This window comes from Sceloporus occidentalis, unplaced genomic scaffold (genome assembly GCF_023333645.1).
Source record: "Sceloporus occidentalis isolate IW3139 unplaced genomic scaffold, rSceOcc1.0.p SCAF_186, whole genome shotgun sequence".
NCBI classification, from domain to species: domain Eukaryota; kingdom Metazoa; phylum Chordata; class Lepidosauria; order Squamata; family Phrynosomatidae; genus Sceloporus; species Sceloporus occidentalis.
In genome coordinates this window covers 700189-726585 of record NW_028317166.1, presented here as the reverse complement: position 1 = coordinate 726585, position 26397 = coordinate 700189, and the positions used below count along the sequence as shown (strand labels likewise).

At 38.9% G+C, this 26397-nt stretch overlaps 1 protein-coding gene across 1 annotated transcript in view; it reads left to right on the top strand.

Annotated features, from left to right (window-relative positions):
* Window positions 1–25947, top strand: part of LOC149278669 (ATPase WRNIP1-like) — a 35493-nt gene extending 9546 nt beyond the window's left edge. The window contains exons 4-7 of the mRNA XM_089501886.1: window positions 10709–10914; window positions 22829–22984; window positions 24683–24762; window positions 25687–25947. Of these exons, the coding sequence (XP_089358012.1) occupies window positions 10709–10914; window positions 22829–22984; window positions 24683–24762; window positions 25687–25947 (703 nt within the window). The remainder of the gene's footprint in view (window positions 1–10708; window positions 10915–22828; window positions 22985–24682; window positions 24763–25686) is intronic.
* Window positions 25948–26397: the final 450 nt, after the last annotated feature.

The window sequence follows — 26397 nt, the reverse complement described above, 5'->3', positions numbered from 1 at the left end:
TGTCAGCCACGGAGGTTCACAAGACACCAGGGAGCCGAGTAGAGAGGCAGAGTGACGTATGGGAGGGGGAGGAGCCAGAGTGGTGTATGGGAGGGTGGCTCCCATACACCCCTCTGACTCCTCCCCCCTCCCATACACCGCTCTGCCTCTCTACCCGGCTCCGTTACTGACAGGAACTTTCAATGCAGCTTCATAGAAGCCTCAGCGTAAGTGAAGATGAATAATGGAGGCTGTCTGTGCGATGCAGACCCCCACCGGCTGACAGAGAGGATGATCCTCTGTCAGCCGGTGGGGGTCTAAACGATGCGCGCAGACAGCCTCCGTTACTGCCCTTCACTTACGCTGAGGCTTCTATGAAGTCAGTAACGGAGCCGGGTAGAGAGGCAGAGTGATGTATGGGAGGGGGAGAGCGACGGAAGTGAGAGACCGGCCGACAGTGAGGGGAATCCAGGTCCCCTGCAGCGTTGCGGGGGATCTGGATTCTAGTGTTATAATCCGATCTCTGTTTGAGGTCGGATTATAATTTTTATAATCGATAAAAATCGATTCTATTAATCGATAATGAAAATCGAGATAAATCGAGAAAATTCGAGATACAGCTCTCTCCTGGATCTCCTCATATCTGTCTAACCGTTCCTTCTCTGTCAACTTCTCTGGCAAGACATCATCACCCCTTCCACTTTCGGTTGGTGTCCCCCAAGGTTCAGTCCTTGGTCCTCTGCTGTTCTCTCTTTATACTTCCTCTCTTGGCAAACTAATCAACTCATTTGGCCTCCAGTATCATCTATATGCAGATGATACCCAAATCTACCTGTCTTCTCCTGATCTCTCTCCATCTCTCATGTCCCGTATTACCAATTGCTTGTCTGCTATTTCCTCATGGATGTCACAACGCTACCTGAAACTTAATCTTTTTAAAACTGAACTCATTATCTTCCCTCCCTCCATCTCCACTCCACTACCTGAATTCTCTATCATCATTAACAACACGACTATCTCTCCTACTAACCAGACCCGATGCCTTGGGGTCATCCTTGACTCAAACCTCTCCTTCATCCCTCACATTCAGTCCCTCGCCAGATCCTGCCGCTTGCACCTAAAAAACATCTCTCGTATCCGCCCATTCCTCACCCAAGAATCCACAAAAACTCTGGTTCATTCACTTATCATTTCCCGTCTTGACTACTGCAACACTCTTCTGGTTGGAACTCCACTGTCTCGACTCTCTCCTCTACAGTCTATCCTAAATGCCACTGCTAGGCTCCTCTTCTGCTTCCCCCCTCTGTGAAACCCTCCACTGGCTCCCAATTACCTTTAGAATTAAATTTAAGATCCTGGTACTGACATATAAGGCCATCCATAATACTGCTCCTCCGTACATTTCTGACCTCATTAGCAAATACTCTCCTACTCGATCCCTACGTTCCTCCCATGGGCTAAGGCTCTCCTCCTCACTCATCACCTCTTCCTTTTCCTGTCTACAAGATTTCACTCGAGCTGCCCCATATCTCTGGAATCTACTCCCAAGGAACCTTCAGCATTCTCCCTCCCTCCCAACATTCAAGAAACATCTAAAAACCCACTTCTTCAGAAAAGCCGCACCATCTTAGCTGCTAGAACTTCCTTGTCATCGATACAACCACCACACTACCTCTCACCCTTTCTCTGTGCCTTATGTTTGTCACCCCATTTCCCTCTAGATTGTAAGCAGGGCTATCTCCACCAAATGTATCGGTTTGTCTTAGTCTGTCAATTCTTGTCTTGTCATATCCCTTGAATTTATGTATTGTATTAAGTGCTGCGTAAACTGTTGGCGCTATATAAATAAAGGATAATAATAATAAATAATAATAGTAGTGTATCGGTTTGTCCTAGTCTGTTAGTTCTCGTCTTGTCATACATATGTATTGTATTAAACGCTGCATAAGTTACTGGCGCTATATAAATAAAAGATGATAATAATACATAATTTCATTATTTTATAGAGAGACATCGAAGCAACACGTTTTACTAGTGTAGCTTTATTGGAAGAAAGATAGGACAGTGGCAAGGGGGCACAAACATGTTGTGGGAGAAAAGAAAGGGGGCATGAAAGAAGATGACTCATGAAAGTGGCATAAAATAAACATTATTGTTCACCGAGTTATTGGTAACCACACAATGGGTTTTATTTGCCATAATTGGAGATTTCAGGAGAGGTGCATTGTTAATATTCTGATATCTATGCATTATTAAGGGTCAATCCAGTTAGCATCTCAGGCAAGAAGAACTTGGTTGACCTTGTATAATAGCTTGAGCGCGGTCGTATGAAGGGCCAGCTCAGCCCTTCTTTCAGGAGTAACCTGCCAAATTTGACCATTTATAATGCGTGATGAATGAAGATGGTGTATTAAAACCATAGCTTTCTTGCAATCTCCCACTTTTGTGAATAAAACCCATTGTACAAAATATGTGGTGGCTTGTATATCAAATGGGTTCCACTAAGAGGCACGTTAAGCCCTTAAACAAACAGTTGTAATAGCAATAGAAGATATTGGAATCCCTTTTGAAAATTAATTAGATATTTAGAGAGAAGTAGAAAAAAAGTAACTTCAATCCTCTACAGCAGGGGTGTCCAAGTTTGTTCTGCAGTGGGTCACTTCATCAGAATTGTATACGTGCACGGGCCGCACTCATTTTTCACTGTGACAAAAAATATGGCCTTTAATAAAATATGCAGATTAAAATAAAGTAAAATGACACAAAACCTTTACTCTTCCTCTCACTGATTTCTGGGCCTTGAAAGTTTTGCGACTACAAATTCAGGATTCCCTAGATTTATTCTAGGGATGAACTAAAATGAAAATTCTGGACCAAAACATTCAGGGTTCACTTAGCCAAAACCGAAAATGACCCCCACCTTTAAAAATAATAATAAAAACTCACATGTTTAATAAAAGTAGGTAACACACAATTGGACAAAATTAGCAATATGACTTGGCATGATAGGAGTGTGATTGCTAACAGCAATCACACTCCTGTCATACCCAGGCAACCAGTAAATGCTGGTACCTAGGCATGATGGGACTGTGCTCTCTGTGATTGCTGTTAGCAATCACACTCCTATCATGCCAAGTCAGCCAGTACATGCTGGTACAGGGTGGCTGTAAGTGATGTGCAGACCCCATACTGCTGGCAGCATCACTACACAAGGGGGGCAGCTAGCTAGGTTTCAGCATGTACTGGCTGACTTGGCATGATAGGAGTGTGATTGCTAACAGTAGTCACAGTCCCATCATGCCTAGGTTCCAGCACTAACACATCCATCCAGTAAATGCTGGAACCTAGGCGTGATGGGACTGTGATTGCTGTTAGCAATCACACTCCTATCATGCCAAGTCAGCCAATACAGGCTGGTACAGGGTGGCTGTAAGTGATGTGCAGACCCCATACTGCTGGCAGCATCAATACACAAGGGGGGCAGCTAGCCAGGTTTCAGCAATCACAGTCCCATCATGCCTAGGTTCCAGCACTTACACATCCGTGCTATCACACACACACACACACACACACACACTCATTTATTCATATAATCATTCATTCACAGATTCATTCCCTCAATCACACACACTCATTCAAACACCCTCCCCACCCCCTTACCTGCACTGCAGCTCCTCGATGCCGCTCACAGACTTCAGCAGGGGGCGCGGCCTCCCTCTGCCTTCTCTGCTAAAGCACAGAGGAAGTAGGATGTCACGTGAACTCCGCTTCCTCTGTGCAGTCCAGAAGACCCTCCCACAAGTAAGTAGCAGGGCTTGAGGTGCGTCTCATGTAAGATCGGTTGCCCTGGCTGCATGTTGGACGCCCCTGCTCTACAGGGTTTATTTTCCTCTGTATCCAATTGGATTTGCTGTGTAAAGACGTCTTGTGTAGACTAGTGGTGAAATTACAGTCGATGCCTGACATTACTTCCCTGCTGGGTATGCCCCAAGGTGTTAAGATGTTTTCTCCTCATCATTTCACTTGCAACTGGAGTAGTCCCAGTGCTTGAAACATGGGGCTAGCATTTAGTGTCTCATCTTGTAAATGGTGGATTTCTAGTAATTCGGAGCGGCGCTGCTTTTTTACTTGAGATGTTTTGTCTAGATATGATGGTGGTGTTGTATAGATTCTCTTCATCATCAGTTTTATCGTATACATGGAGAGAAAAAACCTTACATGGATACTTATAGATAGGTGGGCCATGAAGGTCCCCCCCCCCAAAAAAATGCATTTCTTTAGGCACTGCTGTCATCAGAGTTGGCAAGACAGGAAGGGAATGCCTGAACTTCCGTTCTAGTGTTCAAACTTATACGGCCATTACATTGAACTTGTCAGCATGAAGGCAGCGATGCTGGTTCCTGCTGACAGAAAAGAGGCCAGGCTGTCAGCAAATAGGCTGATCTCGGTGGTGTAGTAATGTCCGTGAAAAACACAGAATTTGCTGTTATGCCCTATGCTCATTCTAACCGCCTTTTCTTCAGGATGTAGAAGTACGTCCGCAGATTAATGTATTATGGAAATAAGTAAATGCTAAGTGTTCTTTGAGTAAATAAGTTGTTTTTCCTTGTCAGGTCTGTATCTTTAAAGTGCAAAGTTCATACACTGCCACTTGGAGACTGATATCTATGTGTTTATTTTTGAGACTGGCAGAGGCGGTTGCCAAATTCTCTGTCCATCAGTCTCTTGGCAAATTCTAATCATTTGCATGAAGGAAAAAATGCGTGGTTACTCGTGTCGTTTTGGAGATAGATGCAGGGAGTGCAAACGTCAGATTTCATAGGTCTTGTTTGGATTTTTCACAAAATGCAACTAATGCAATTAAGAAAAACTATGATCAAAATGGATTCCCCCAGAAAGGTTTAGAGTGATATGTAGAATGTATTTTTGTAATAAAAATGTTTGATGTTTGCTTTCTCTTATCCATGCATATAGCTTGGACTCCTCTTTTAATGTATTTCACATAATTAATTTTTTAGTCTAGTAATTAAAATATCTTACTCAACACTTTTCAATTTATTCAAGGTATCTCTCCAGATGCATTGCAACCCTCTAAATATCCAATGCAGCCACTGCAAGAGAAGCTCTGTGGAGGAGGAGGTCTTGTAATCAATGCTTAGTGAACTCATGTACTTGAAATGTTCATCCTCCTTGTAAACCCCTGGTTTAGCGGGTCCAACTTCTCATTTGCACAACTCCAAATGCTTAGACAAGTGCATTTTGATGTCCTTGGTATATCTATGGTCAAAATATTAACTGAAGTAGAATAGTTAGCTGAGTGGTCATTGCTGCATAACTGGAAGCCCTTTATACATTGTTGATTGAATGTTAAAAAATTCCATTCAGTCAAGGTTTTAATTGTGCTACTGTATGTTCATACACACACACTGATCAGCCATAACATTATGACCACCTGCCATATACTATAGGGTCCCCATTTGCCACCTAAACAGCCCTGGCTGAAGGTGTGCTGTGGTATCTGGCACCAAGACATTAGCAGCAGATCGTTTAATTTCTGTAAGCCTCCATGGATCGGACTTCTTTGTCCAGCACATCCCACAAATGATCAGTTGGATTGAGATCTTGAGAATTTGGAGGCCAAGCCATGTGTTCTTCAGGTAAGAGACGCACACGGACCCGACCATCCACATGATGTAAAAGATAACATAATTAATCAGACCAGGCAATCTTCTTCCGTTGCTCCGTGGTCCAGTTTTTATTCTCGCGTGTCCATTGTAGGTGCTTTCGGCAGTGGAAAGGGGTCAGCATGGGCACCCTGACTGGTCTGCAGCTACACAGCCCCATACACAACAAACTGTGATACACTGTGTGTTCTGACACCTTTCAGAACCAGCATTAACTTTTTTCAGCAATTTGAGTTACAGTAGCTTGTCTGTTGGATTTGACCACAAGGGCCTGCCTGTCGCCAGTTCACGTCTTTTTTTCTTTCTTGGACCCCTTTTGAACACTGCAGTTTTGGAGATGTTATGACCCTGTTGTCCAGCCATTACAATTTGGCCCTTGACAAAGTCGCTGAGATCTTTACGCTTGCCCATTTTTCTTGCTTCTAACACGTCAACTTTGAGGATGAAATGTTCACTTGCTGCCTAAAATATCCCACCCACTGACAGGTGCCATGATAACAAGATTATCAGTGTTATTCACCTCACCTGCCAGTGGTCATAATCTTATGGCTGTTCGGCGTATTTAATGACTTAATCGAACCTAATACAATTACATAATTTTAGTTAGTGTACTAAACTATAACTTGGCAAGCCGAAACATTGGTCCAAACCTCAAGCAAGGCTCACCCAGGCTCGTGAAGTGTGGGGTACAGGCAACCGTCCTCACAAGCATCAGTATGAATGCATGTGATGTTTTGATGGCTCCTAATCTAGATTCCTTCTCCAAGAGCTCTAAGTACTTTGTTATATCCTAGCAGTTGGTTTCAGTTCAAATGTTTACAAGATGATTTGTGTACCTCATCCACAGCTTGATATAGCAACAAATGACAACTATAATACCTGTCAAAAGATGAGTTTGAAACAAGACCTTATAAAGTACATATTTGGCTCTTGGAAAAGAGTAGAAGCTGAAGTTATATGTGTGTGTATATATGTGTATAAATACACACACATTTTTCTTTCTAGATGTTCCTTTTTTTTTTTTTTTAAATTAAGTATTAGATGAAAAAAATCAGTCAACATGTTGATTCTATAATTAGATGTTTCCATTATTCGTCCTATGCTGATAAATTATCTTTTTATGTAGTGTTGCCTCGAGGAAGTCTGCCAAACATGGGCAGTGTTACATTTGTCGAGTGTGTTCTTTTTTAGCAAACAAAATCCTCCTTTTATCTCCAGCAGTGGATATCTTAAACACTTGCCTTCCTTCGCTGATAAGTTCCGTGCAAGACAAAACAGTGTTATGGATGGACTAGGACATGCATGTTTTAGCAATCTGTCTGGAATGAAAGCATCTTGTTACCTGCAGTAAGTTTAAAATAGAAATCATTAACTATGAGCTCATGAGAGCAGGGCTGCATTCTCCATCAGTACCAGTATGTCATCTCTGTTTAAGTTATTTTTTTATGTGTCTGTTGTACTAGCACTACTTAATCTGCTGGGGCTTTATACATATGATCTAACCCTTTGAGTGCTGGATGTCGGGCATGTTTTGTCCACTCATTTTTGTAGTTTTATAGTAAGGTGACAACACTTTACCCAGGGATATTGTATTATATATATATTTTTTTTTTTTCAGGACAAGTCAAGCTATCTGTAGTCGCCTAGTTTTAAGCCAAACCATGTATGCCAGTGTAATAATTTCAGGTAAAAATACAAAAGAAAATTCCATTAATTTCCTTTATTTCACACAAAGCCCATGTAGGTGACAGAACACAACAGCCAGAGTAGATGTATGTAAAAGGGGTGCTAAATAAACAATCTAGGTAGAAAATATACAGATGACTTGCAATGTGCCAGACTGGCAATGACAAGGTGGTTTGGCACTTTAAGGCCAGTGGCCGTCTGCTGAAATAAGTGTGGCTGCACAATGCATTGCCCGGTGTGCTAGATGGCCAGCACCCGCCTGGATATGGTAAGTGGGATGGTGGCATTGCAACTAACTTCTTAAAGGTTTGTACTATTTGTCAGTATTAAAGATTTGATAACAATATAAATGACAGTTTTTGTTTCCTAGCTACAGCATTAATATTTATGTCTTCTAATTTTGGATCTGTTCAGGTATTTTTAATAAACAATTTTCTACTTTACTTGTTTCAAAATCCTTCCTCCTTAAGTTTTGCTCCGTTTTCATCATTTTGGCATATTGCTTTGGTTCAGTATTTCATCTGTTACTCCCCCTACATTTGTAATTATTTCAGTTTCTAAATACTTTGTATTTCTGTTTTTATTCTCTGATGCTTGCTTTTAGAATAATTTTAAAGCCACATTTGATTTACCCAATCGCATAACCACACCTGTTCTTTTATCTAATGCTATGAGACTTTTGAATTCTTGGTGCAGTAGGATGATCTCGTAAAGCTGTGCAGATTTACATGTCTGGCAACTTTGGCGTTGTCGCTGAAGAGCGTTCCCATTCACGCTGTATAATCCTGATTGTCCCCAGCTGATCTACATTGTACTGCTGGGGGAAATGTTATATGCACATACTTATTCTTAGGCCAACTCTTTAGTAACAAAAGGAACATTTTCAGACATCATCTAAATTGTTTATCTGCAGGAAACTTGCCAGAGTACTTCACTATTTTAGACCAGGGCTCGACAAATCCCAGGTCACCATGGCGACTGAGAATTTTGTCCTGGCGCCTAGGTGTTTGTCAGCCTGTTAGATCCCCCAAAAATGCCCCCACGTCGCCACAATCGTGGTGATCACGGTGGCGCTGCTGTCTGTCCAGGAGTCTGTGCAGACCAGCACAGCCACCCCGAGCCTTTGCTCACTCCCATGGATTGGTTCTGTAGGCTGAAAACGCGATTGCCGGCAAACCAGCAATTGTGTTTTCAGCTGCCACAGACAGCTTCATGGAAGGGGGTCGTGTGTTGATTGGGTGTGGGGGACCTGACACAACAGCCCCCTGCTGCCTGATTGCTCCATGAGAGAGACAGTGCAGCGTATGACACATTCACGGCATTGCAGGGGTTAACATTTGTCCCCACAAGCTTGTGGGGACTAAATATCAGTCGGTGATTGATTGTGCCTCAATGGAACATGAGCATTGAAAGAGTTTTAAAAAAATAATTCATCAAAAAAATAAGAAAAATAAGAAAAAAAACAGCACTGACTTAAAAGTCCGGGGTGCTTCCAGGTCAAATGCTGTGATTTTAGTAAGTGGGCTGATGATGATCAGATCACTCCTGACCAACTGTTAGTTTAAAAAAAATCCTGGCTCCTAACTTTTTTGGCTAGCGCCTAGATTCACAACAAATTTGTCAAGCCTTGTTTTAGACAACCAAGTCTTCCAGGAGAACATTTAACTTTTGTGCATATTGCGCAGCCCAACTTGCGCATGGACATTTGGCTGTGAAAACTGAACTCTCAACAAATCACAAAGGCAAGGAATTGCTTAGCAAATGTACAGGGGGGATGCCTTCAGCTTGTTCTTTCAAATCTAACTTAACTTAGCACAGGCCTTCTGAATATCTGTCATCTTTGTTACTTTTTGGACATGTTTGCTGGGTTCTTTTTTTTTCCTTGTATACCATTGACAGACTATGGGTACATCTGTCTTTGTGTTGTGACGTGCGCAAGAGGACTTTCCATCTACTTTGTTTCCTCTGTGTTGTGGTTTTTCTTTCCCAACATGCTGTTATTTCCCAACACTTGGAGAAGCTCTGCCACCTGGCAGCAGCAGTCATGCTGGATTTAGAACTTTACATTTGGAATTCCTCATGGCTTATTGGTAATGACCAGTGTTCCTCAAACAGATCAGACGCTTCTTTCGCAAGCTGAATCCTTATGATTAAAGCCTGTATCAGCAATCTGCCTTTTGCCATTTATGGTGTGCGACTTTTGGAAAAGGTTATAACAGGATAGCGTTTTACACATTAGTAAAATTTGATTGTGTTTTGAATACTGAGACCAAATTAATTGTAGAAAAATATAAACTACTTTGCATATATGCTCCGGAATATAGACACTTGCTGTAATTGAAAGTCTCTTTTTCTGGTAAGTCTTTGTTTGCTAACATGGGGTTCCGTTACTGAATTCTTCTTGTATTGATTACTATGACTCCATTGACCGGAAAAAGTGGATAAATGTAGGGCTGTAAAAAGAAAAAGTAGTTTATGATATAGATGTAAAATGATTGATTTTGCAGCATTTGAACCAAGTGAAGCTTTTGCTTTTAACACAATTCATAAAAAAATAAAAATGACTGATTATTTTGTAGAATGCATACTGGATCAAGATTTCTTTTTTTTTATTTTTAACCAGGGAGTAAACATATATGTATACGTGCAGTAACCCTGTATGTATGTGTGTATATATATATATATATATAATATATATATATGTGTGTAATCAGTGTATATTACACATTATTACACTGTGAATATTCCTGTATTAGTCCGAGAGAAAATTGAGTAAATACTTTGTTAGCATTTTTATTTTATTTTAAATATTGGTCCAATTAAAGGTTTAAACTTAGACTAAAGACTTGGATATCTTAGACAAAAACAATGGGAGAAATTCTGCTCCATATACTTCTGTTGTACATTGTTAATTTGCACTGACAAAAGTGTGTAAATAGCTCCATATCCCAGGCAAATAGAAATGATCTACTTCATGCCTTGCCATCACAAAATATGAGGCTCATGTGCGCGTGTTGGTGTACCTTTTTGTTTCTAGACAAAATACATCCTAGCCTGTATTAAAGTACATGTAAACTTTATAATAAATAATAAACTCAACCGAAACTCAAAAGGCTCTGTTTTGGGTTATATGCATGCTTTATAGACGCAGACTTCTGCTTTTAGCATAATTGTGGACATTCAAAAATCAATCTGCTGCAAGATTTGAGTCTGTAGGAGAAAAATGTAAAAAATGTTGTAAACACTTGATTTTTTTTTTTTTCAAATAAATGTGAATTTGTTTTATGATATTTTATAATAACTATTTTAGTAGAGCTTCAATTTTGAGTATTCAAGTAGAATGTGTGGCTTGGTTGCAGGTTCCCAGTGTATATTGAACAAAAAGCTTTAACAACTCTAGCCCACCTCTGTGATGGAGACGCCAGGACAGGACTGAATGGTCTGCAGTTGTCTGTTCAAGCCAGACTAGCCGCAGGGAAAGATCCGTTAAACGGTGGCATGGTTATAAAGGAAGAGCATATCAAGGAAGGGTTACAACGTTCGCATATCCTCTATGACCGGGCTGGTGAGTACACAAAACAACTTTTCTTAATAAGGGTGTCCTGGGGATTTAGCATGTTCTGGGGTTACTGAAGTAGTGTCAGCAAATTGCAAATGACACTTGGCTTGGCAAGAAAGGAGAGCTGCAAATGTCCAGATCTCGTTTTAAGAAAGACCACATCTGCGTAATCGCTTTGCCGTAATAAAGGATGCTTCTTAGCTACACCCGTAACCTCTCAATAGGTTTATAATCTCACATAAGAAGTAGACTCCTGCTGAAGCCCTGCTTATAATTTAGAATTAGCCCAAATTGAAACAGCCTTAGAATTTTCTTTGCAGGTTTCATAATAATTTGGGGAAAATCTTAGCAGGTGTATAAAACTCCACGGTATAGTGCGGGTAGTACTGATCCGTCTGAAATCATGGGCCTCTCTGTGCCGTGGTTGCATTTTAGAGGTCTGAAACCAAAATGTACCAGAAATGCCTCTTTTGGTTATTTTATTGTAGAATGAATAACAATTTATCTCAAGTACATTAACTTTTATAGTGACACCCCCTGATATGGAATGGTTTTAATAAAACTGAATATGTATGTATGTATGTATGTATGTATGTATTATTTTTCCCAACATGTATTGAAATAAGGTTTACATTTTGGCTATTTGTGTGCATAAAATATATAAATAAAATAGGGTACTTTTATTGGGTTGGAAACAAAGTCTGGGAAATTCAACTCATTGATTCAAGTCGGACAAATATATTTAGTCTGTTTCAAGTTTTCATGTAAAGCAAATAAATATATAATCTGTCCTTCCAAACAATTATGAACTTTTCACTTTTACCATTTAAAGTATACATTTCCATAATCTGTAGAGATCTAAGTGTTTAGAGGGATAGAATTTCCCCTATTTGTGAAGTTATCAACAAAACAAAATCCTCATGTAAACAGCATGTTTCTGCTCCCTTTTCTTTGCAGTGGTGTCAAGAGTGAAAATGGTGTAAAATGATCTACAGATAAGCTCAGGCTTTGGATAGACCTGCAAAGCAGTGTATTTCTAGAAAGGTCTTATGATGTTATCCTCTTAAAATGGTTATTTGTAATTGGAGATTAATTTATGCTCCATCGTTTTGAACGGGCTAGTTATTGGAGTTAGAACATTAAATTTCAGTCACATGGTTGCCTCTACATTCTACTTCTATTCATGTAAACTGTGTGCCATTATTCCCTTTTCTATTTAGTGGTGTCAAAAGAAACTGTAAGGTGACAAATGGGGTAAATTAATCTACAAGTACTTCCTAGGTAATTGCTTCCACCAAGGAACACATCTTCAAATGCTCCAGTAAATCCAGGCAAATCATTCAGAGAAGTAACAACCACAACATAGTGTAGAATGTTTTAATTATAAAAAAAAACGTATAGGTGTGTGTGTATATTTATATAATAACGGCATACCACCTATTTAATGTGAGTATATTTTTTAAACGTTCGCACTATTTGTATTTTCATGGTATTTGTGTCTGTGGATTTCACAGCTGTTTTGATGGCAGGTGGTCACATAGATGTATGGCTTCTCCATTGAAAAGTTACCAGGACATAGTTATTCGGTTGAGGGAGGCTTTTGCATTCCTTCTAACAACATAAAACCGTGATTATCACTGTGATACATGATACACAGGGAGAAGCTTTTACTGTTAGTGAGACTGTGCCCTGTGTTGGGGCGACAGGGGAAAGTGCTCGAAATTCTTTGTCTGTGTTGAACTAGGAGTTTGCCAGTCTGCATTCTCCTCCCTGCACTACATAGTTACCAGCGATATATGAAAACCATTGCTGCTTGTAATTCATGTTGGCAGATGTAGTGGTGTCTTCCATCAGGAACGATTATCCCTCTGCAATGTAATATCTTCCCTGCTTAGAGAAACAAGACTTTAGTGCAAAATCTTTTTGGTGGTACTCTGTTTGAAGATCGTGACGCTAACGTTGGTCACTGCATGAACATATTGCAGTATCTCATGTCGTTGAGTCCCAAAATAAATTAAAAGGTGTCACAATTATGAGGTTCCTTTGAGGTGTGTGTATATAATTAGACTTGTGCATTCTGATTCGTCAAAATGTTAAGGAAATTTGCCAATTTGTACAAATGCCCACAAAAAAGGAGGGGCCGCCAACAAAACAAACAAAAATGATGCAGCGAGCTCCAAATTTTCGTTTGCGTTTTGTTGCTCTCAAGTTCTCCCTCATGCTCACACTCTCTCACACTCTTATTCACTCACTCTGTATCAGTTTCTCCCTATAGTTTACCATAAACCACTAACATGGTCCCGCACTTCTGCTTCTTCTCTTGCCTCTTCTTGTACTTCTGTCTTCTTATTTCAAACACTTCTCTCTATGATAAGCTCTGTTATCCAAGTGCTTGCGCAAAAGGATGGATCCTCCATGAGTGACAATGGACTTTTTTTCAGAATGGAAAAAGCTTCTGAATTTCGGCCGAACCGAAAGGGCATTAACCCCTTAAGGACCGGGCTCGTTTTTTCTTTTTGTACCCTGTGGGACCGAGGCTGTTTTAATACTTTTGTGGTGCTTGTGTTCATCTGTAATTTTCTTCTCACCCATCTAGTTATATATTGTTTTTTTCAGGACAAGATGGGCTTTCTTCAGATACCATTATTTTGATCGTTGAAAAAAAACACATTTTATGACTTTTATTTGAAAAATCTTTTACTCACCTAAAAAAGCAAGTAAAAAAACTAGCTAAATAGATTCTACTACTTGTCCTGAGTTTAGAAATACCCAATGTTTTTATGTTTTTTTGCTGTTTTTTGTAAGTTAGAGGGCAATAAGTACAAGTAGCGTTTTATGATTTCCAAACCTTTTTTTAACAAATCCGGTTAGTCTGCTTCCATCTCCTCTTTGGAATATCTTTGAAGCCGGTTAACTCAATTTAACCCCGTCAAACCATATATTTTTGAAAACTAGACAACCCAGGGTATTTCAAATGCTGTTATTTTAACCCTTTCCATGCAACAGTTATACAACCACACTTTATCAAACTTTGTAATAGTAATTTTTTTTTCACACAAATTTTACTTTAGTTATAGATATACAGGTTCTGGTATATGTCACTGTCAAACAACACCCCAATGTGTGTTCAGGAACATCTCCTGAGTGCAGTGATACCCGACATGCATGGGTTTGTCGTGTTGTTTGAGATTTAAAATGCCACATTTGGGAAGTGCGCTTTTTTTTTCTCCATTTTGGTCAGTCTGTACCTATGCCCTATCTTTGACCTTTTATTTTAACTCTGTTGAGATTTTTGAGAAATTTTAGCACTTGCTCAAAATAATAATAAACTTTATTTTTTTATTTTATTTTTTTAATACTTTTTTTTATATTTTTTTTACACATTTTGCTGGTACTGGATGGTTCATCTAGTGACATCACTGCATAATTATTTTTAAATGTTAGCACATTTTTTTTATTTTTTTTTCCATTTTTATTTTATTTATTTATTTATTTTTTTAATATTTTACTAATCGCATTGTGATTAGAAAGCTGAGCTCCATTGACTTGCATGGTTGAATGCAGAACCTGGAGCGGTCACAGCCCATCCAGAGGTAAGTGTTTGGTGTCGCTGGATGCCTCCTGATCGGGGCATTCCAGCGACACCTTTTAAGTTTAGGAGGCGATCGTTGATCACCAATGTATGGCGGCTGTTGACGCCCCCCGGGGAGGGGCCAGACATGGCCCCCGATGCCACTCTCGGCCTTGCTGAATGCCTCGACATCGAGTAACGATAGTTGATCACTTTCTATGCTTATTTAATTTTTTGACAGTTCAGGACCGTCAAAGGTCATTAAGTTGACCGTTTTTCCGTGACGGTCCTGAACCGGCAAAGGTCGTTAAGGGGTTAAACAGCATTTGCTGTCTGTAAACAAATGGACCAAAAAAGTAAACTAAAAATGTGTACAAATCATTTATGTATATGTGTATGTATGTGTGTGTGTGTATATATATATATATATATATAATATATATATATATACACACACAAACACACTATATATATATAGTGTGTGTGTGTGTGTATATAATTTTCTTCACTTTGGTTTTTGAATGCCCAGATGCCTCTCATGTGTCATTTGGAAGGGACATCTCCTGCAATCCAATATTTCGCAGCTTGGTCTTTGGATGGGCCTGCAGAGCAATGTATTTCTAGAAAGGTCTTCTGATGTTAAACTGGCTATGCGTAATTGGAGATTATTAACTTCTGCTCCATCATTTTGAAATGAAGCAGCCATTTTAATGTTATGCGTGGGAAGAAAGATGTAACGTGAATAACCCAACAAATAACATAGTGGAGTGGAGGTATTCGGTGCCCAGTTTTGCTGAATTTTGAGTATGAATATGTTTTCATTAAGAGTATTAGATGTTTTTCACTATCTAAAATTGGGGAGTATTATTGACTGGGGTGAACTGGCTCCAAAGTGATGCAAATGTACTCACGACGACATACATGTATTTGGCTGCTGCTATTTTCATTGATTTTAATGTTAGCTCAGGTATTTGTCTCATTGTCTGCAGGTGGTGAATGGGACAGAAGTCTATTTTAATTTTTTTTCTCCACTAACTAACTCATAATAATCAACAATTAACCTTGTAAATGGGGGAAATATATAAAATGGATAACTCAGTCTTCCTTAAGAAGTATAATAATGTAATACTTTTTTTGGTAAACGTGGCTGTATAATCACTAGCATGCACATAACCCAGAGTTTCCTGGCTGTGGGTGGAAATACTTTCACAGGAAACCCTTGTCTTGTACCATTTGTTTTATCTTATACATAGTCTTATGTGGTGGAAATGTTCAGAGATGCTTGTATGGTTGGTGTGAATTTTCCTTTGCACAGTAGCCTTGAATCCCACAAAACCTCATTATGTCAAGGAAGCCATTCTAAAGTCAAGATGGAGCCAGAGTGTCGCCTTTGTCCTTGGCACACTATGTTCAGCTGCCTGGGTGGATTGTTGCAGGCTTAATCTGCAAGTTGAAAGTGTGATTGCTAGCACATGGAACAGGCACGTTGTGGAGCCTGGCACGATAATGAGAACATACCAGCGAATGCTTTTGTGAAGTATATGATTAAAAATAGCGGTCATCAGGAATCCCTGCATTAAGGTAACGCTTCAAAATATATAAAGATTGGCCCGGGCATCAAAACGCAGGTGGAAAAAAATGATGTATAACTCAAAAATACCTTTTGTGTTTAAAAAAAAAAGATGACTTATCCTTTACTGGCATTTGCTAATACATTTTTTAGGACCACACAGAAGAGTTGTATAACCCTCAGCCGCCCCCTTTTTGTATTCAAAGGGGGGCTGCCTTGGGGCAACAATTAATACAAAAAGGGGGCGGCTGAGGGTTATAAGCACACAAGAGTGGTTGGGGCATCACATAAATCAGTACAAAAGGGGGGTGGCTGTTTACAATACACATGGGTATGAGAAGCATTACATTAACCAGCACAAAAGGGGGTGGGGGCATCAATACACAAGGGAGGGAGGCTGGCTGGGGGCATTACATTAAAATCAACACATGGGGCAATACACAAGGGTGTGGGAGAGTACATTAATACAGAGTGGTTGGGGCATCACATAAATCAGTACAAAAGGGGGGTGGCTGTTTACAATACACATGGGTATGAGAAGCATTACATACTGGGGGCATCAATACACAAGGGGGCAAACACACAAACAACAAAAAAGTGTGGAAAGCATTTTTTATGCCTTGTGTAGCTTAACCCATCCTGATGCAGGTGTTGGTGTGGCAGAGCCTGCCCTGGTGTGTATGTTTGCCTAATATTGTGTAGCCCCCCCCATTTGCCACAAAAAAACAGCCCTTACCCATCAAAGCATGGACTCCACTAGACCCCTGAAAGTGGGCTGTCGTGTCTGGCACCAAGATGTAAGCAGCAGATCCTTTAAGTCCTGTAAATTGCAAGGTGGGGCCTCCATGGATCGGACTTGTTTGTCCAGCACATCCCACAGATGCTCGATTGGATTGAGATCTGGGGAATTTGGAGGCCAAGTCAACACCTTGAACTTGTGTTCATCAAACCATTCCTGAACCATTTTTGCTTTGTGGCAGGTTGCATTATCCTTATGCTGAAAAAGGCCAATGCCATCATGGAATACCATGTCCATGAAAGGGTGTACGTGTTCTGCAACAATGCTTAGATAGGTGGTACATGTCAGGACCCAAGGTTTCCCAGCAGAACATTGCCCGAAGCATCACATTGCCTCTGCTGGCTTGCCTTCTTGCCATAGTGCATCCTGGTGCCATGTGTTCTCCAGGTAAGTGATGCACATACACCTGGCCATCCTGGTGGTTTAAAAGAATAATGTGGTTCATCAGACCAGGCCACCTTCTTCTATTGCTCTGTGGTCCATTTCTTATGCTCACATGCCTATTGTAGACGCTTTCGGCAGTGGACAGGGATCAGCATGGGCACCCTGACTGGTCTGCGGCTGTGCACCCCCATACACAACAAACTGTGATGCACTGTGTGTTCTGACACCTTTCTATCAGAACCAGCATTAACTTTTTAGCAATTTGAGCTACAGTAGTTCATTTATTGGTTTTGGTCACACGGGCCAGCCTTCGCCCCTATATGCATCAATGAGCCTTGGCTGACCGTGACCCTGTTGTCGGGTCACTGCTTTTCCTTCCTTGGACCACTTTTGATAGGTACTGACCACTGCAGACTGGGAACATCCCACAACAGCTGCAGCTTTGGAGATGCTCTGACGCAGTCGTCTAGCCATCACAATTTGGCCCTTGTCAAAGTCCCTCAGATACTTACACTTGCCTATTTTTCCATGTTCTAACACATCATCTTTGAGGACAAAATGTTCACTTGTTGCCTAATATTTCCCACCCACTGAGAGGTGCCATGATAACAAGATTATCCGTGTTATTCACTTCACCGGCCAGTAGTCATAATGTTATGGCTGTTCGGTGTATGCATAAACACACACACTGTCTTTTACAGGATCTTAATAACAGTGGTTTGTATTTCATGTTCTGTTTATCTGCTGTCTCTGGGCGATGCAGCTGCTGATTCGATGCTCTTTTATGTATTAAATGTCTGGGATAGCTGTCTGTCAAGCTTAATGAGAAAGGAAATTAACAGCACGGTGCTCCCAAACTGGACTATGACTACAGGGTGGTGTTCCAATGCTGAATTTTAGATTTTAATGATGTAGGCAGTCTGTCCTTAATTATCTACTTTTTTGCTGTAGGGTGATTAAAGACAGGGGGCAGATCCAACTTTGCTGAGATTTATATTTTTTATCTTTTTATTTTAATTGCGTTCTAAAAGTTTTATACTCCTATGAAGATCACTCATTGGCACTTTAATTGTTTTCCTTTTACAGAATCAACACTGTGGTGTCGGCAGCTTTAAATGTCATTTCCATTCTGGTAATGTGACAGACTGTACATTTTATGATATGATCGTAGAAAACATTGCCCTCTTCCATCCTAGTTAGGGCTGGCTATTAATGTTGTATGAACGAGAACCCTGCCTGTGACGGCACTGCCGGAAACACCTTAAAGGGTTGTTCTCCCAATAAGCACACAAAAGAGAAGTCGGTACACCGGGAATGCTATAGAGGTGTATTAATCCAAGACTAAAGTATTTACACACATCATGAGTCATAAATTACAATCTATTTGCACACCTGCATTAATAAATATACATCTGAAAACAGTATATATATATAATGCAAATATACATATGCAAACAACCAGAAAGCAGTCAAGAAATACAATGAAACTAGGCTGTACGTGTGAGATGTTAACCAACATTTCTTATTGAGCGGCTGCAAGACCTATGCGGGCTGGGAGGCACAGTTCTAACATGGTTTAAATCTTTCCTCACAAACAGGTCACTAAGGGTGTCATCAGGAATGTGTTCCTCAGCTCCCACACCACTAACGTGTGGAGTGCCACAAGGATCCATTCTATCTCCCACTCTATTTGCCATATACATGCTCCCACTGGGGGACATCATCAGACAACATGGATTAAGATACAACTTCTATGCAGATGACACGCAGCTCTACCTTTCCTTTACACCAGGAACTAAGGATCCAACATCTCTTTTCAACAGATGCTTAGCAGATCTCTTAGAATGGATGCAAGATAGCTGGTTAAAGGTAAATCCTGATAAAACAGAAGTCCTGTTGATCAGAGGACAAAGGATAACTGCGCCGATCCTAGGAAATACTAACACAACTGGCATAGAATTCGGGGGTTCAGAGGTACTCGGGTCAAGTGAAGTGCGAAATCTTGGAGTACTCCTTGACAATGGTTTGTCACTTACACGTCAAATCTGTGCTGCAACAAAATCTGCCTTCTTCCACCTGAGGAATGTAGCCAGGATAAAGCCCCTAATCCCACCAGAGGATATTGCCACCCTAATCCACCCATTTGTGACATCTTGTCTGGATTATTGCAACGCACTGTATGTAGGCCTCCCAGAAAAAGAACTTCACAAACTGCAGTTGGCTCAGAACGCAGCAGCCAGACTATTAACAAATCAACCCCGCTCATGCCATATTACATGTATTTTACAGTCTCCCCATTGGCTTCCTATCAAATGGAGAATTCACTTTAACCCCTTAATGACAAGACTGTTTCTTACTCGTGCATTGTGGGACAAAGGCTCTTTTAACATTTTTCAGTGTTGCTGTTTAGCTGTGATTTTCTTTCTCATTTCTGCTCCCACACATATTATATATTGGGGGTTTTTCAGGACAAACAGGACTTTCTTTAGATACCATTATTTTTATCATATCTAATTTAATATAAAAAAAAATGGTAAAATATGGTAATCTCACTTTTTAAACAAAAAACTTACTCATCTGCAAAAACTAATGAAAAAACCTGCTAAATACATTCTACTATTTGTCCTGCGTTTAGAAATACCCAATGTTTTTATGTTTTTTGCTTTTTTCTGCATGTTATTGGGCAATAAGTAAAAGTAGCATTTTGCTATTTCAAAACCATTTTTTCCGCAAAGCCGGTCATTCTGCCCCATGTGCTATATCGGGTATCTTTGAAGCCAGCCAATTAAATTTACCCCATCAAAAGCTGGTATTTTAACCCTTTCCATGCACTAATTTTACCACCAGCCTTTGTCAAACTTTATGGTAGTAATTTGTTTTGTATTTTTTTCACACATGTTTTACTTCAGGTATGAATTTACAGCTCCTGGTATATGTCCGTGTCAAACAACACCCCAAATGTGTGTTCAGTAACATTTCCTGAGCGCAGTGATACCCCACATGCATGTGTTAGGTTAGGTGTTAGGGGACTAAAAGGTCACCTTTGTGAGGTGTATATTTTTTTGCCATTTAGACATCTGGTCCTACTGCCCCCATGTCCCATATTTGGGACATCTTTGAACCCGGCCAATTCAATTTACCCCATCAAAACATACATTTTTAAAACTAGGCACCCTATGGGCATTTATAATGCCAATATTTTAACTCTTTCCATGCGGGAATTTTTGTGAAGCTATAGCTTGAATTGTAGGACTCGCTCATAAAAAAATTATTTTTCTTTATTTTTTGGTGACAGTGGGGAATTTTTACATGTTACCATTTTTTTATTTTTTTTAAAAAAAACATTTTTTTTAAAAAAATTATCTCACTGATTAGTGACCTGGGCTCCATTGACCTTGTATGGTTGAATGCAGTACCTGCAGTACCCCTGTTGTTGTTGTTGTTGTTGTTGTTTCGGGATTAACAACTTTAATCAAGGGTAAATAAGATTTTATTTACCCTTGATAAAGACATCTGTGCCTAAATATTGGGCAAGACCTCACAGGTACAGCCTAATTTGATTGTATCTCTTGACTGTTTTCTGGTTGTTTGGATATTTTTTGGTGCTGTGTGCACATATATTCCAAGAGGGTGTTCTAATAATCTATTGGCCTTTTAAAGGTAAACTTGGATTATTGAACACAGGGTGCCATTGGAACATAGGAGTGACGGGAGTGATACGTTTTCTCTGTATGCCTATGAAGATATTTCATTAAAATCAGCCGTTTCCAGGTACAAAAGCCGTATACACCTATAATGTCTTCAAAGTATTTTTGATTCATTTGATATTATTTTAATGGACACAATTTGTGTTTTCCCCAAGCATTTAAATAGTAGTGTGTATGTTTGTGTGTATTATATATATATATATATATATATATATATACGTATATATATATATATATATATATATATATATACGTGTATATATATATATATATATACGTGTATATATATATATATATAATACACAATATAATATTGCATGTAATTCATCTTAACATTGAATCCTCTCTATAATTCATGCAGGAATGTGCAGTACTGCCTAACTGTCATCAGCTGCTGTTAGTGTGCGCAAGCAGAGTTAATGAAATGCGGCTCAAATTGCAAGGAAAAAAGTTTGACTAATTTACTGTAAAAACTGGTTTGGCTCACCTTTTAACCCATAGAGTGCCAGCTACAAAATAAAATTAAAGTGGTAACAGAAACTGTGAGGGGAATTGAAGTGTTTGCATTCTGCCAACTGGTCTATTGGTAGATCAGATGCTAAGATCAAGGCTGAAAAAAACATAGGTCTATCAAGTTCAGCCTTTTCCCCATCTACTAATTGTTGTTGCTGTTGATCCGGCAGTTAAAAAAATATACATGAAAAAAAGAAGTAAGAAAATACAATTATCACAATACATTTATTTGTATGGTTTTAAGCAAAAATGGCCAGAATACTGATGAGCAAGTGATGAGGGTTTGTGCTCAAAGTAAAAAATGTGTGTCATAGGTAGAGATGTCAAATTTCTGGAAATTCATGGGAAAAACCTGTTTTTTTTTTTCCTGGAAGAAATTGAAATTTTGTGGAGTAGTTTTACAAATGTAGTATCATTTTGTTAAACTGCGAACATGAAATGCAGTGGATATAAAAGTATCATGCTTGAAATAAAAGTGCATTCAGTAAATAATAAGCAAAAAATGGCTTTGGAAAAAACAGTTTTTTCCCAATTTTTGCTTTTTTTCCCTGTTCAGAGGTGGAAACATGTTGGCATGCATGTGGGCATATGTTTTTTTTCCTAGCGTTTGCATTCTAAGCTTAATGTAATGGATTTTAACACTTTCCTATATGTGCCTACACTATGCTATATTGTGTACTGTGACATTCATGGATGAAAAAAAACAACTTAGCTTCAGGTTACTTCAACAACAATTTGAGTGAAGACCATACATAATGCAAATGTTACACTATGGCTGCGTGCCTAGAAACCAGTAAAGCAAGGAGAAAGATCAGAAAGAACAGCTGCGCAAGCACCAAGGGGCCATAGAATATAAACGCCCATCTCGGCTTTTGGGGATAAATGTGCTCTGGCGCTTATATAATATATATATATATATATATATATATAATATATATATCTGCCTTGCACAACCTCCTGTCTGAGGTCTCAGAGAAGATACCTATGCGTATATCCACCTGTGCCTAGTACCAACTCCCCAATAGGGTGTGTATGCAATGCAGTGAAGGAAGTGCATTCAAATGGAAATGCTGCAAAATTGAGGCACATTTATTTGGAATCGTTTCATATGACTTATTGTCTTTCAAAAACTAATTAGGGCCATGTTTGTTTTGAATTTACTGTATGACTTGTACTATGTAATATGGAAATCTAGAAGAGATCACACTTGATTGGATACTGGGCCCGTGTACAGCAGAGAAGAGGGGAAAAATGCAGGGACAAACCTTGTACGTAATGCAGGACAAAACATGAGACGAATGATATTCACGTCGGCCTTAACAATGAAATCGTTCCTGTTAAGTTGTTTAAATTCTTGCCATGTTTTCTTATTTCAGGAGAAGAGCACTACAACTGTATCTCTGCACTTCATAAATCCATACGAGGGTCAGATGAGAATGCATCTCTCTATTGGCTTGGGCGAATGCTTGAGGGTGGTGAAGATCCTCTCTATGTGGCTAGACGCTTAGTAAGATTTGCCAGTGAAGATATAGGTATGTGTTTTGTTTATAGCGATGTGAGCTGCCATTTGCTAGAGCCCAACTCCTGACTAATGTAAAGAGGACTAGAGCCCAATGTGCTCAAACTCATCAGTCATTTGAGGGATGAACACATAAGTTTGGTTACTTATGCAGGATAGGAAATGCATGCTTGAAATGTCATCTTAAAATAAAATGTAACTTTTAATCAAGGTGTTGGAGTATCTACCCTTCGTCACACAGCTGATTTTGCTTTACGCAGACCTTCGAAAACAGAGGTTCTTACCCACTACTTCGGCACATCTGCAGTGGATCCATCCTCCCCTTGTCTCCAGAAAGGGGTTTGGAGAAGTGGCTATATAGTGCTGCCTTTTTTAAGTTCTGCTGGTACTCATTTGCTCACTTACTGATTTGCATTTTGGTTTGCCACCTTGACATTTTACAATAGCAACTGTAGAAATCTCATTTCTTCTTTTTTGTATGTTATGTCACTAGGGTAAGGTAGTATAATAATACTTTATTTAGGCAGCTACTGCGGAGTAAATTTCCGGAGTCTTTTTAGTTCCATTTTTTGGGTCAGCATCTGCTTCGTTTGGTATAATTGCTTGACTGATTATGTTTTAAGGCAGTATTAAAAGTCAAGTTTTATTTTAGGATGGCATTCCATTTCTTAGTTTATGATATAATCTAAGGGTTATCCCCTGTTAGAGATTGGATGACATTACTTGTGATACATTTGTTAGTAGGAAAGGGGATTTGCCCCTTTAATACTTATGCAGATTACTTGTGTTCTGAATATATTTAAATATCTGCACAATTTTTTTTTTCCATATAACATCTAATAGTAACATTAGTAGTATTGCGTTCCACCCATCTCTGTTTGTTTCCAAGCTACCCCAAGTAATGACCGCACATGGAATTAATGATGGGACTTAAAATGGGTGCGTGTATGTATGTATATGTGTGTGTGTGTGTGTGTGTGTGTGTATATATATATATATATATAATTATTTTTTTTACCTCTTGAATCCTAGAGATCTATACAGTCATAACTTAAAAAAAAACTAACAATATCTTCAGGAGCACTAGGTTTCTCAAGAAACATGTCACCCTCAGAAAAAAAAATAATGGTTTGTGACTCATAGTAACACTTCCTCTATCTCTTTCAAATGCACATTGCCGGCTTTATTTTAGTTTTATTCGAACCAATTATGTTATTAATCTGCTAATACCAAAACCAGCTCTCCATCACTGTGTCATCTAATCATTGTGGAACAATATATTTTAGTCTATATTTGGTTTTACTTCTTGACAGTTCTTGTTAATATTTTGCATTTGATTTGGAAATAGTTAAAAATCTATCGCTTATCTTAACATAAACATTGTTTTTCTTCATTTTTCCCCATTTTAGATGGCAAAAAAATTGTTTCCATTCAATTAAAATCAACTGTTCTGAGGTTGTCAATTAAAACTACAAATCCAGCTGCTACATTTCATGCTAATGCTCTAAAGCTCTTTAAAAAGTTTGCAATATGTTATACTTCAGTTAGCCAATACATAAACAGTGGTCCAAACACTGTAGCTAAATATTGTCTTAATATCTGTCCCGGATGGCCCCAATAAGATTTCAGGATGACAGCAAAATATTATAATAAGTTATGTTGCACCTGAGTGAATTTCTAAACTGTGATTTCTATGTGTTTAATGTCCCAGGCTTAGCTGATCCCCTGGCACTACCCCAAGCAGTATCTGCTTACCAAGCCTGCCATTTTATTGGAATGCCAGAATGCGATGTAAGTCAGCCTTCCACTGTATTTCTTGGATATATGTCTCATAAGCCCTGTTGCGTTTAGATGGCTAATGCCCATCCTACGTATCTTGTAGGACCAACTTTCAGTAATGCAAAAGATTAAATAAAAAAAAAACTATTGGTAAATACATTTAACAGTATATACCAAGGTCAATGTTTCCACAAGCTATTAAATCATAAGGTGTACTTAGTTTTTCACACCTGGCTTCTCCATTTAGGTTTTATTTTTGTTGAAAAAAATAATGACACTTTGTAATATGTCATGTGTTGTTGTTCATCTGAGATTGTATTTACCAAACTTTTAGACCTGATAAGTAACAGATGATTGTTATTATGTCCTGATATGTAAAACAATAGAATTCAAAGATGGTGTACTTTCTTTTTCACACAACTGTGATGTTATAGATACACATCTCTATACATTACTTATCCCACCGTTATGTCAAAGTACCCCAACATTGGTTAATCCTGTCTAATCCTAACATGGCTACGATGCTAACTGTGGTGTTGAATCAACGGGACTGTGCTGCCTTTTAACCCATTTAGTCCCTCTCTGGACACCATTAATGAAGCAGCTGTGTGGTAAATGGGATGCTTTACCTTAATTTCTAGTCAAAACTTGCAAGTATACATAAACCATACTAAAAGAAGAGCACAGCCTAAAAACATAAAAATTACATTTTTTGGGTGCTGCTGAAGTGACTGATACATACATACAACAAACCAATGGATTGGCACGCACCAGAAAATACTACTTAAATCTACCTATCTGAAATGTACACATAAAGTGTCTAATGGGAAGCATGGTGATTTAGGGTGAATTGGGTTTTGATTATTTGCTTAAATAATGTTGAAATGCCTTTAGAAATAAATAGTTTGTATTTATATATGTATATTTGTTTTGCAGGTGATTTTAGCTCAATGTGTGATGTATATGGCTCGTGCTCCAAAATCAATAGCAGTATACAGTGCTTACAGGAAAGTGAAAGATTGCTTAAAGAACCACAAGGGGCCACTTCCACCTGTTCCCTTACACCTGAGGAATGCACCAACAAAGCTCATGAAAAATTTGGGTTATGGCAAAGACTATAAATATAACCCCATGTACAGTGAACCTGTACAGCAGGACTATCTGCCTCCGGAAATGAAAGGGATTAAGTTTATTTGATCACATGTGGCCATTTTTTGTTCTGTGAACATCCTTATATTTTTGTAATTCTTTCTAATTATACTCATAACTTCAACTCTTTACTGTATCTGTTTAATTAAAGAAGCAGTGATGTTTAAGAAATAGACTTTCCATATACATATAGGTCTAGATTGCGTGCGTGTGTGTGTGCGTGTGTGTGTGTGTATGTGTATAGATATATATATATATATATATATATATATATATATATATATATATATATATATAGCCTCTACATCTTATTAAATGTATCACTAGTCTCTTATTGCTCAGAATGCAGTAGCCTTCTGCATGTTGATTTTTTTTTTTTCTTATTCTCATGTATTATAAGGCAAAATATTTACGCTTACTGAAATTGTAGGTTGTGATAGCTAGCCACAAAATTAACCCATTGCCCTGTATTGGATGGGCATTGCCAAGGTCCCATCA